Source organism: Prionailurus viverrinus, chromosome B1, assembly GCF_022837055.1.
Source record: "Prionailurus viverrinus isolate Anna chromosome B1, UM_Priviv_1.0, whole genome shotgun sequence".
Classification (NCBI taxonomy): domain Eukaryota; kingdom Metazoa; phylum Chordata; class Mammalia; order Carnivora; family Felidae; genus Prionailurus; species Prionailurus viverrinus.
The window spans coordinates 133,925,645-133,939,219 of NC_062564.1; the positions used below are offsets into that span (position 1 = coordinate 133,925,645).

A 13,575-nucleotide genomic window follows, 5' to 3' on the forward strand; every position below is an offset into this window, starting at 1 on the left:
AGCACTTGCATGGATATGTACACGGTGAGTTTCTTAACTGTTCAAGTTTTTATTCTTTAGATACAGTAAATACAATTACAATATTTCTGTGAATTAAGGGAATTTAAATCTAGATATTGCACATTCATTTTAAAATCTTATATCATGTAAATAAACCTCTAAATAAAATGGAACTCATTTTTCAATAAAAACAAATTTTCATATAGAAAATCTTCTAGCTTATATGTGTGCTAAGTTACAAATATGTTAAAAAATAAACCCATTAACAGCACTAGCATTGATCGATTTTTCTTCTTTCAGTTAATCACTTCTATTCTGAACGAACTTGAGGTAAGTTCATATTAATTTTAATGTTTATTTATTATTGAGAGACACAGAGAGACAAAGCATGAGCACTGGAGGGGCAGAGAGAGGGGAGACACAGAATCTGAAGCAGGTTCCAGGCTCTGAGCTGTCAGCACAGAGCCGGATGCGGGGCTCAGACTCACAAACCACGAGATCATGAGCTGAGCGGAAGTGTGACGCTTAACCAACTGAGCCACCCAGGCGCCCCTCATATTAATTTTTAAGTTATTATAAAGTATAAACCTATTTAATGGACTGAGGGTAATGTCTTTTTTTTTTTTAATCTTTTAGGGCTTCTTTGGGGTAAGACTTTATTTCTATGATTATATTGATAAAAACAAGTGACATTTAATATCAGGAAAGGTAAGAATAACTCTCCTCAACTATAAAAATATATGGCAGAATCAAACCCAACTGACTTACCCAAATTAGAGCTCCTGAGTTATAAACTCTAAACAATTTAGATCAGAATTTCTGCAGGTCTAAAAAGGTATTTTCATAATGCCATGGTATTTGACAAAATTTCAGCCTACGAAGTATATGCAATGTTAAGAAATTTCAAACAGTAAATTTTTCCTCAAGCTTGTTTTTGTTTTATGGACAATTCATAGTAAGCAGTGAGAAAAGTCTGCTGTGAAACTACCAAATCTAGAAATGGCCTCATTTCAAGGCAAGGCAAAACATCTCCTTAACACCAAAGCATCAGCTTGCTGGATGGAGAGGCTACAAATCTTGAGACTTCTTTGATTCTCATCCAAGTTTGTTCTCACTTTAAAATATATACAAAAGATAAGCTTTGTGCAGTGGGTATATCATAGCCAATGAGGTTTATCCAAGGCACGATTATTGCTAATTGAAAATACATACAAAAGATATATTCCTTTTTTAAATATGAATTAATGTCAATCAAAATTACTATATATAAATTAATGTTAATCTACCTTGAGAGAAGCTAATGAGTCAAAATATTCTGAGTCCCAATTTTGAGAAAGAAATTGGATTTCACCCGTTTTCCTCCTTATACATTTCATTGTCCCCAAATGCTTACTTAGTATTTCTTACCACATCAAATGCTCTTATCAGGCCATCAAAAGCCAAGTGGGAGAAGCGAAGTGCTTTGTTGCAGAAAAACCCAGTTGAGGATTCAATTTATCACCATTTAAGATGTAACAGGATCATGTTATTTTCTATCTGCCAGTACACATGATTGTATGAATACTAACCCATCAGCAATAAAATGACCATAAGATGGGAGATGTGAGTGGAAGCAAAGAAGAAATTATGGCAAGAATACCTTCATATAATAACTGTAATCTGTATTGTTTATTTTGGCAGAGATAATTCTCTCCCTCCTATGTCAGAAGTTATATACTAAGGTTAGTAAAATCTCGAAATATCTTTCAAGTACTACTATATATTTAATTTTTTTTTTATCTTAGGAGTTTAATAGTCTCAGGTCACATCCATATTGATAAATTAATAGCATGATGAAAGGTATACTGATGAAAGCAGTAATTAGCCTACTTAAATTATAAATGCTTCCTTCAAATGATGTATTTTTAAATCAGTTTATTAAAACCTCACAAATATGTTAGAAAATAATACCAACCACCGTTTCTTACACTGTAAGAAAATATAGCATTTAGCTTCTAAAAGTGGTTGGAATTTTCAAGTGCCAAATATTCAAGTTTTAGATTATGTTCTTACTATACAAGTTTAGCATATGCTTCCATTTGAGTCTGAAATGCTGGCAAGACAAACACTGAATTGCCACCACATATCCTTAGGTTCAGATATTATCAAGTAAATTCTCTTTGGGTTCAAATTATGCAAACAGTTACAGTGATGCTAGTTAAATCAGTTGTGACCTTAAAGTCAAGTCATAAACAATTAAGTGTGTTACTGTTAATGTGAGTACTGCTTAAATAATATATAATCTTCCAAACTGCAGACTTAACACAACAAATCATCAAAGCTTCATGACCTTAGTAGACAATACAGAATAAGTTTCGGAACCTGGCAGACCAGGATTCAAATCCCAGCTCTGTCCCTTACTGAATAACCTTGGGAAAATCTTTAGAAGGATCATTTTCACTTGTGAAATGGAAATAATACCACCTAACTTCATAGGATTGTTGTGAGGATTGCATGATATAATGTAGATACTCAGTAAATGGTATCTGTTATTACTATTTTACTAAATAGTAAAATATTTTTAGATAAAAAGTATTCAGAGTATTCTTCCTTATACCTAAAATATAAGAAAAGCAAATATGGCATCAATATCACCTAGTGATATAGGAGCAAATATTCCTCCAGAAAGGTCTTCAACTAAAATTTTAATATGGTTTTTCTTATTATAGATGATGCTGGATATTTATAACACTTATCAGAAGATTACTTCTATTTTATAATTTTGCATACTTTAGAAATGTTCCAGAGAAAACTCTAAAATGCCATGAAGAATTCATTATCAATAGACCATGTGCTTTAATCATTCTTTAAATAAAATATTACCTACTATCTTTTCTAATGTCAATTTAAATGTTTCAACACTATTAGATGTAAGTAAATGTTGACCTTCAGGGAATTGCTCAAACTTTCTCAAGAGCTTTTGTAAGCAGCTTTAAAAATTCTATTCAGTGCCAGGAAAAAGCAGTCTCTTCCTGCCAAACAGTAAAAGTAGAATCCAACTCTGATTCTGGGAGAAGACCATCCTACCCCTCAGCTAGTGAGTGGGTCATCCTGGTCAAGCACAAGTCCCTTATTACATACCAGGGACCAGGATTTTATGGATTTTAGAAAATTAATACCATACTTAAACCTTGTAACTCTTCCAGAGGGGTCTGAAACAGCATCTGGAAATCAAACATTCTAATGTTTCTCAGCAAACCTCAAGTCGCACTAATGAGGAAAAAGCTTCCTGTCAGTTCAGTTCAGGTTTACCACCAAAGTAAAAGTAGCTTTGACACTAAATTTAGCAGGGGTTGAGGGGACTTTTGATTTACATTAGCCCAAGTTCTGTTCTCAAGCTACAGAATAAGCCTAATACCTTTTTCAAATATGTGAAGAAAAGGAAACCACCATGTCTCTATCCCTTACACCTCCTTTTCTTCAGATACCCCATCTGTAACCCAACTAGAATGAAGATGGAATTATGATGGTCCCTACTCAAGGTTTACAGGAGTAAATATCATGGGATTTTCTCAATAAATATCTTAGCCAGGATGTGATACACATGCCCACTAAGACAAGTATTATTTTCATTCTTCTTCCCTAAGTATCTAGAACATCAACTCTTTCCTTTATCTGGGAATTATAATGTTAACGGTGGGCCTCTCAAAAACCTATTCCAATCCTTATTCCCTTCCTAACAAATAATATGTTTAACTCTCAAAGGCTTCCCTCCCTCATTTCAATCCTTTCTGAACATCTGTTTTTATTTTTATTTTACTTCTTAGAGAAAGCATGGGTGGAGGAGAGAGGCAGAGGAAGAGAGAGAGAGAGAGAGAGAGAGAGAATGAATATCCCAAGCAGGCTCCATGGTGAGTGTGGAGCCCAACATGGGGCTCGATCTCACAACCCTGGGGTCATGACCTGAGCCAAAATTAAGAGTTGGACACAACGAACTGAGCCACCCAGGTGCCCCTGAACATGTATTTTTACTTTATTTATGATACATACTGTTACAGTAGAGTGAAATAAATACATCAATTTAAATTACTAATTTCCAGGACATATTTTTAAATTCAGAATTTTTAAAAAATGAGAACACGAGCTGTTCATTGATATTGATCTTTATTAACAAGATCAATTTCCTCAATAAACTGAAATTTCCTCAATAAACTGGTAATTCTGAAGTCAAAACAAGGTTTTCATTTTTTAAATCAGCTTCAACAAGATCACATAAAGCAAATAATTTAAAGACAGGTTAGACACTGGCAGTGTTCTCCTAAAGGAGCCTGATATTTATGCCAGAAACATCCTTCAGACCCTAGATCAACAGGAAAAAAAGAAAAGAAAGAACATGGAAGGCAGAAGTAATGGCTGACCCTAAATTTATCTTTATTCAGGTTATGGTTCTTCACAGACCATCAGCTGTTTCGATTTGGTTTAAACAATGCTTAAATAGAATACATAAAAAATATGTTGTTTATTTCTTCTGACTGGAAAGCAGAAAATTATGTGTTGCATTTCATCATATTTACTAATTTTATTCTGATTAAAACCTTCTAAATGCAAACAGTTTTGAAAGTGAATGAAATAATTTCCAAGTGACCGTGCCTGCCCCCCTTATCTATCCTATGAGCTCTGTGGTACCGCCTTCTTTTCAGCACGTGCTCTTCTGCACTTGGCTGACACAGAGATGAGGCTACAACCCGCGACACTCAGCATCAGAGTTCTCACTCCAGTGTGCATCTCGTTTCTCTGCCACAAGTTTGATGAATTGAGAGTGACTGGCATAAAGCTGAAGTTGATCACTGATGTCCACCCATTTCACTTTTCCAGCATCATCTCCAGCTTCTAGGGTAAGGTTATCCATTATCTCACCTATTGCCAAAGCACAACATCACCAAGAGAAAGTAATTCATTTATTTATGTCCTTTTCAACATAACTCTGTAGCTTCAAGTATTCTTACTGAAAACAATTTAAATCATTATTGTATTAGGTGCCCCAGGGAATTAAAAACTAGAAGCTTCCAAATTTTCCAAATGCCCAAATTTTAACCACATTGCTAAATTTTAAGTAGAGGCACCAGTAAGGAAGCTTTTCTCTTTAAAAAGTAAGAATATTGGCTTTAGCTTTAAAAAAAAAAAAAAAAAAAAGTTCATATTAAATGAGTATGAAACTTACATCAAAACAAGTTCTAGAGAGATTGGAGATTTAAATGTAAAAAAAAGAAAAACAATTATTGGCAATTCATTTCACACTCTTAAGTGGACCTTTCTAAAATAAGCATGTGGGTGCCTGAGCAGCTCAGTCAGGTAAGTGTCTGACTCTTGGTTTCAGCTCAGGTCATGATCTCATGGTTCACTGATAGCACAGACAACATGGGATCCAGCTCTGCATCAGGCTCTGGGCATATAACTTGGAGCCTGCTTGGGAATCTCTTTCTCCCTCTCCCTCTGCCCCTTCCCCCCATCCCCCCCCCCCAAATAAATAACCATGACACCAAACCAGAAATCATAAATGAAAATATTTATATTTACAAATAAATATGTTTATTAAAATCTTTATAATTATCAAAAAAATTAAAAATAAAGCTCTTAATCACTGTTGGGAATGTAAATAGACTATTTCTGTAGGACAATTTGGCAATGCTTATCAAGAGCTTTTAAAAAAGCAAATGCTGCGGCACCTGGAAGGCTCAGTCGAGGAGCCAACTCTTGATTTCAGTTCAGGTCATGATCCCAGAGTCGAAGGACTGAGCCCATCATTGGGCTCCATGCTGAGCATGAAGCCTGCTTGAGATCCACACCCCCCCCCCCTCTCTCTCTGTCTCTGTCTCTCCCCCTGCTTGCACTCTCTTTCTAAAAGAAGAAAGGCACCTGGGTGGCTCAGTCAGTTAAGCAGCCGACTCTTGGTGTTGGCTCTGGTCATGATCTCATGGTTTGCTGACAGCACAGAGCCTGCTTGGGATTCTCTCTCCCCCTCTCTCTCTGTCCCTCTCCTGCTTGCTCATGCTCTCTCTCAGAATAAATAAACTTTAAAAAAAAAGAAAGAAAGAAAAGGAAATTGCTCTTTGATGAGAATTCATTCCACAAATACCAGAGTGCCTCTTATCAAGTCAGTTTAATAAACACAAGTTTACCTGTTTCATCATGGTAGTTCACAGCTTCTGTCTCCATCCATGCATTATCAGTGTTTCGAGGATCATCAACATATCCTTTATATATCTATTTTTAAAAGGAAGCAAAGTGTACAGTCAAACGAATGGGCGGAGCAGATGCCTGCTACATCAGAAATGTAAATATCCTATTACAAAGCAGTGTGCATATAATTAACTGTACATTATAAAGTTAAGATGGTAAATTATATGTCATGTTTTTTTTACTACAATAAGAAAAAAGTGCCAACCTAAAATTGTCAGGAGGCAATATTAAGCATTTATTTATGATCAGAGAACTGCAAATCTGAGTACAGAGATGTGGGTAGCAACCCAGTGTCCCACTAGGGAGCAAAGTCAGAGGTTTTTAAGATGCAAAGAGAGGGGCGCCTGGGTGGCGCAGTCGGTTAAGCGTGCGACTTCAGCCAGGTCACGATCTCTCGGTCAGGGAGTTCGAGCCCCGCGTCGGGCTCTGGGCTGACAGCTCAGAGCCTGGAGCCTGTTTCCGATTCTGTGTCTCCCTCTCTCTCTGCCCCTCCCCCATTCATGCTCTGTCTCTCTCTGTCCCAAAAATAAATAAACGTTGAAAAAAAAATTAAAAAAAAAAAAAAAAGATGCAAAGAGAATGCTTGTATAAGTTGTTTTCAAAGAATTTTGACTGGCGTTGCTGCAGAAAACTAATCTTGAGTGAATATAATTGGTTGCTAAGGCTATCACTAAGCAAGTCCCTTTTGTAGCAAGTTGCAGGTGTTTGTGTAGAGTCTTTGGAGTATTTGCGGTTTAGCCCAGTTTAAAAGATCAGGGCTCCACCTGGTGAGGAAGTCCCACCTTCTTAAAGGCCTCTCAGCTCTATTTTAAAACCCCTTGATAATAAGTGACTCCTTATTTCACCTTTCACAAGTGAAATGTATCATAGAAACTTTCATGTAACATTCCACATGCTTGTTTTAAATTTCCTAGGATAAGTATTCTCAAGGTCAGCTTTAAAATTCACAAAACCCTCAACTCTTCAGACTCTAATTTCATAATTTGAGAATAGTCTTATTTGGGCCATATGACTTTTTTAAAGGCTCTATAAGTATTTTTCTGCGATTATATATATTTTATATATATATATATAATTTCTGTGATTATAGTTTCAGACATACAAAGATAGATTTTTTTAGTTTAAAAAAGAAGATCTATAAATAAATTTAGTAAAGACTAATACTTAAGCTATTAATATAGGGAAAGATTTGGATCTAGCCATCTAACACAAACGTGACCCCAAAAGACTGAACGTAAATAAATAAGAAATCCTAATTCTAGAAAGAAAACAAAGCAATTCAAACAAAAGCCAGCAAAAAAGAAACTCTTTTTCCTTATTACCAGCACACATATACTTTATAAGGTGATTTTTTTTTAAATCACAAAGGGTATGTAGACAAAACATAAGACTTAAATGGTTATCAACCAGAAAAACTCTGAATAACATAATTTAAAATGTAAACGTACTCTCAAAAGAGCTAAATTTATGTAAGTTTTTTTAAAAGGTTTCCAGATGGACGGGTGTGTTCAGTGTCACGTTGGCTCACATCTAGTCTAAAGAAAAACTAAGAGGAAAAAAGTGTATTCTAATAAATGTAACTGACCTAAAGTTGGGCTATAAAAGTTTAAGCAGAAATCTATTCACAGTGAAGATCTATAATTTGTTTCTATGAATATGTATTTCAAATATACAGGTTTTACCTATCAGATTTCCAGGTGAACTTTTAAGGAATTTTCACTAATCCGTGAGGCTAAAATCCTTCATGGGAACCATTTCTTACCACTAGATGTTCCTGGCTGAAGAGTTTGTGCAACTGTTCCTCTAATTCTCTCTTTTCTGCACTGGATTTCTGTAAGGAGTTGAGAGCTTCCTCACCAAATTCTCTTTTCAGTGTAGCACTAATCTTCTCTCCTGGGTCCACCATCCCCTAATAGCCACATTATTTAAAAAAAAAAAAAAAAAAGTAATAAGCTTTAATTCATTCAACAAATATTTCCTGGGTGATGCAGTAGACACATTGTTCTACCTGGCCATAATCATGATTCCCATTCTCCTGTGATATGTTCTTCTCTAAACCATTTGATTCTAGTAGAAGTAGCCAATCAGGGTATCTCATGTATTTGCAGTAATTTGTCCAAGGTTAGCCAATAGTAAACTGAGCCAATAAGACTCTTTTCCTGGTATCTTCTACACTCAAGCTAAGGAAGGAAGGCCTGGAGGCAAGATGGAATATAGCAAGCCGAAATTTCCCCATTGTTCATCCCATTCCAGCCACACTGACCTCCTGAATCAGTGTCTAGGACATGCCAAGCAAATCCCACCTAAGGCCTTTGCACCTGCTATTGCTTGTGTCCAACATGCTTTTCCCTAGATACCCACATGCATCACTCATTCACCTTCTTCGAATCTTTGCTTAAATGTTACTTTCTCAGACCTTTTATAACCACTCTAATCTCAAATTGCAAACTCTCAAACATTTCCTAGTCTCCTTCTTTGCTTTAGTTTTTTCCTTAATATTTATACCTTTAAACATACAATAACATATTTTATATTATCTGTTTCCCCCACTGGTATGTGAGCTCCAAGAAAACAGGGATGTTTATGTTGCTCTGTTATATTCTCAATGTCTAATATATCACCTGACAAAAAACAGATCTCAAAATATACTGATTAGATGAATGGTTTTCAATATGACATCAAGGACAACCACTTCCTTACTGATCAGAATTTCAGATGACAAAAATATAAAATCCTACGATGAAATCATTACCGTGTTTTACACTAAGCATGGGTGAAGTTTGACAATTTGGCTCATAATAATTAACCTAAGCTTTTATTACAGTCACCTGGGATTTTTTATTTCCAATCCATTTTTATCTTACAAAGAAAAAAAACAACCATTCTTGCAGATAGCAGTATAAGAATCATCCTCTTTTCAAATTATCTTCATTTCACAATATGGCATAAAATATAAAACCCTCTGTTGCACACATACACATTTCAAAAAGCCACTTCAAATTTACCACTGAAATGAACTCAACAAAGGTACAACTGTTCCTGATGATACTACAGAAATTTTAAAAACTACAAGGAGGGGTGCCTGGGTGGCTCAGTTGGTTAAGCATCTGACTTTCGGCTCAGATCATGATCTCACAGTTTGTGAGTTCTACCTCCACTTGAGATCCTCTGTCCCCACCCTCTCTCTGCCCCTCCCCAGCTTGCGCGCGCGCGCGCTCTCTCTCTCTCTCTCTCTCTCTCTCTCTCTCAAAAGTAAATACACATTAAAAAAAATTTTTTTTAACTACAAGGAAAAGTAACAAGAATTATCTTTTTTACGTCTAAAGTTAATGAGAATTCAATAAACCAATGCTAACAGTCTTACCTTGGACTTGGAAGTAGGGGTTGAGTTCTGAGATGGGACCCAACATGTATGAATATCTACTTTATGCCAGGTGTTTTATATGCTACCGCTACTAATCCTATGAAGTAGATATAATTATGTAAATTTTAAAGAGAAAGTTCTGGGGCACCTGGGTGTCTCAGTCAGTAGAGCAACTCTTAATCTCAGTGGTGTGATTTAGAGCCCCAAACTGGGTGGAGACACTACTTAAAAAATAAAAATTTTAAAAATTTAAGGTAAGTGTCTGAATTCTGTATTCTCAGCTCAAAGTGGGAAGGCCAACGTACAAGCCTAGGTCTAACTCCAAAGTCCATGTTCTTTTCCAATGGCTTTATAATTAGACTCAAATTCTAACAGCCTTGATGTATTATCCTACACTTGCTATTGACAGACTTCATTGCAGTGATAAATGACAAAAGAATTACTAAGTGAAGTGTGAAGGAATGGAAAATAAATGGAGGATAAAGATCTACATACAATAACCTTCCAGTAAATGAAGCTAAAAAGAACTTTAATTTAATTTTAATTCTTACCCCTGGGATTGCCCATTCTCCACAGTCTTTCCTTTTTATTGCCACAAACTGTAAGATGTTTTTCCCAGAAACAGGGTGGGTAATTTTATTTCCACTTCTATCCCTTTTCCACCTGTAAATAGTAATATAAAATCATAATGGATTTTGAAGAATAAGGATCTATCTCAAACTTGAGACAAAGTTATAACGATGTATTTTTCTTTATAACAAGAGTATTATAAATTCACCTCTCAGCTAGTTTTACCAAAAAAATTATTTTGTATTAGAAATATCCTGGGGTACCTGGGTGGCTCAGTTGGTTAAGCGTCCGATTTCGGCTCAAGTCATGATCTCACAGTTCGGGAGTTTGAGCCCCGCGTTGGGCTCTGTGCTGACAGCTCAGAGCCTGAAGCCTGCTTTAGATCTGTGTCTCTCTCTCTCTGCCCCTCCCTCGCTCATGCCGTGTGTGTGTGTGTGTGTGTGTGTGTGTGTGTGTCTCTCTGAAAAATAAACATTAAAAAAAAAAAGAAATATTCTGTATTGAGCACTGTTACAAACCAAGTCAGATGTCTACTTTCCAAAAAAGATATTCTCTGTAATAAAAATTCAGGATATAAGTAGTTTTTATTAAAGAATTGTCAAAAAAAGTTTAAAAGCAGAACAGAATCTAGAGATGGGTCATAAAACTTAAAAACATAGTCGAAGGATCCTTTTTAAGAATCACTTTAGGGGCGCCTGGGTGGCGCAGTCGGTTAAGCGTCCGACTTCAGCCAGGTCACGATCTCGCCGTCTGTGAGTTCGAGCCCCGCGTCAGGCTCTGGGCTGATGGCTCAGAGCCTGGAGCCTGTTTCCGACTCTGTGTCTCCCTCTCTCTCTGCCCCTCCCCCGTTCATGCTCTGTCTCTCTCTGTCCCAAAAATAAATAAACGTTGAAAAAAAAAAAAAAGAATCACTTTAATATAAGAGATCTGGTAATATTTCCTTTTAATGGGTCACTCTGTTATCAAAACAGAGATTACACAATGCAGATTACACAATACAAGTTCAGCTGGTCTCAACAGTAGTGCTTCTCAATCTTTATGCCGTTTCTTAAAAAACAACAAAAACAAAAAAAACACAAAAACCTCACTCTATCCTTTAGTTTTTAAAAAAGTATCAAAGTAGGGCACATGGGTGGGCTTAGTTGTTTGAGCATCTGACTCTTGATTTCAGCTCAAGTCGTGATCCCAGGGCATGGGATCAAGCCCTGCATCAGGCTCCACACTTAGTGTGGAGCCTGCTTTGGATTCATTCATTCATTTTCTCTCTCTCTCTCTCTCTCTCTCTCCCCCGCCCCACTCTGTCCCTCTCCCCCACTCAAGCTCTCTTAAAAAAAAAAAGTATCATGGTTATGTTAATTTTAGAACGAACTTTTTCTTTTTTTTTAAAGATTTTTTTTTAGGTTTTATTTTTAAGTAATCTCTACACCCAACATGGGGCTCAAATTTACAACCCTGAGATCAAGAGTCACATGTTCTACCAACTGAGCCAGGCAGGCGCCCCAAGAATGCACTTTTTCTAACCATAGCCTCTTGCCCAGAGATGCTGATACATCTCCCTTTCCCTTCTCTACCCCCACCACACCCAATTTTAAGAATTGTTCTAAAACTATCTTAGGCAAAGAAAAAGATTTTGAACCTCTAGTACTAAACCAAAAAAGAAAGCCTATGATCTAATCATTGCTTTGAATTAGAATCAATGAAATTAAATGAGTTTAAATAGTTCTCCCCCCTCCTGCAAATAAATAAATAAATAAATAAATAAATAAATAAATAAATAAGTTTCCAAATTTCTTTATATGGTGGTTGACTACCATATCTAACCCATAATTCCTGCCCTGAAAGAGCTCATAGTCTAGGGGTGGAGCTAGACATGTAAGTGAATAAATTATAAGAGAGTGACAATTTGATGAGGACAGTAAATAGAAATGAAAGAATAATTAGTACAAGAAGACAGCATCTGTTTTTAAGGATGCCAGACATAGGTATGACATGAGCAAGAAACAAAGGTATAAAATAATATGTTCAAGAAACTGAATCTATAGGTGGGGTCTGGCACCATGGGCACCACAGAGGGAAAGAAGGATGATGAGGCCAGATGAGTAGGCAAAGAATTCATCAAATTCATCTGCTTAGAGAGCCAAAGAATATTTTTAAGCAGGGTAAAACCATAAGCAATTTGTATTTAGAAAGCTCACTCACTTTGACAAAAGTGTGGAGGCTAGTTGAGAAGAAAGCAAGACTGGAGGCTAGAAGACTGTTACCACTGATGAGGAAGCATAAGGCAAGCTGAGAGCAAAGTACAAGCTAGCATACCCCGCCCCCCCCCCAAGTGGGATACGTGTGGTATTCCTCAGGCACTCCTAGATGCCCAAGAACAAAAGAAAGGAAAGAAAACAAATGGTTAGAGATCACAGTCATGCAGGACAGGAGTCTCTATCAGTTTACAAATACCTTAGTAAATTACAAGAAAAAGGCAATCTTATCAATATCCTAATCTTCTGAAACCTAGACTCAGTTTCCTGGAGCCCCTAATATCACCCTCCCCTCCACAGTGATGTGGGGAACAAAGGCAAGAAGGAAATGGCAGGTAAAATTAAATTTCCTTATAACCTGCAACCTGCAGCCCACTGACAAATACTTGAAGCAAATGCAGAATATAACATTTCTCCAGGAACCCCCTGCAGACATAATGTTGATGCCTTACTAGAGGGAAAACAAACTTAGCTTGACAACAGCAAGGCCTCAGGTATCTTAGGAGTCCTCTTTAGCACACTGAAGTCCCTCTGGAGGCCTCCCTTTTGTCTTCACCTCCCCCAGCTCCACAGTATGTAACCAGTCACTCCTCACAACCCCAGTGCAGCTCTTTCTGCCCACGGGTCCTGTCCCTGTGCTTTAATAAAATCATCTTTTTGCACCAAAGATGTCTTCAAGAATTCCTTCTTGGCCATGAGTTCTGAACCTCACCATCACCCCAAAACCTCATCACCATGATCCAGGTACAAGATTGAGAACAGGAATGAAGGTAGACGTGGTACTTTTACTTCTTAAGGCCCATTTCTATAGCACTTATTATGTACCTGATACTGTTAAGTCTTTCGTGTATTTATCCATTTAAGTCTCAAAACAACCCTATAAAGTAGTTGCATTATTATCTTTATTTTACAAATGTGGAAAATGAAGCACAGAGTAGATTAAACGTGTCCAAGACTGCAGAGCTAAGTGGTATAAACCAAAATTTGAACCCAGACAATCTGCTTCCGGAATCTGCACTCTTAATCACCATACTGTCTACTTAAATCAAACAAACAGAATGTTTACACTAATTGGGTAAGAGGAGGGTGTGAGAAGGTGAAAGATGCTCTGTACACTCACACACACTTACCAGCACCTACTATATATACATCACATTAGAGAAGCTGGGA

General features: G+C 36.7%; 1 protein-coding gene and 1 pseudogene across 1 annotated transcript in view; one reads left to right on the forward strand and one right to left on the reverse strand.

Moving 5' to 3' along the window:
• Positions 1–1,137: 1,137 nt before the first annotated feature.
• Positions 1,138–1,260, forward strand: LOC125165126 (uncharacterized; annotated as a pseudogene).
• Positions 1,261–3,996: 2,736 nt separating this feature from the next.
• The window catches only part of NUDT9 (nudix hydrolase 9), a 38,874-nt gene continuing 29,295 nt past the window's right edge, over positions 3,997–13,575 (reverse strand). The window contains exons 5-8 of the mRNA XM_047855151.1: positions 10,135–10,246; positions 7,982–8,128; positions 6,159–6,243; positions 3,997–4,896 (exon numbers count right to left, since the gene is read on the reverse strand). Coding sequence (XP_047711107.1) covers positions 4,718–4,896; positions 6,159–6,243; positions 7,982–8,128; positions 10,135–10,246 — 523 coding nt within the window. The 3' untranslated portion in view covers positions 3,997–4,717. The remainder of the gene's footprint in view (positions 4,897–6,158; positions 6,244–7,981; positions 8,129–10,134; positions 10,247–13,575) is intronic.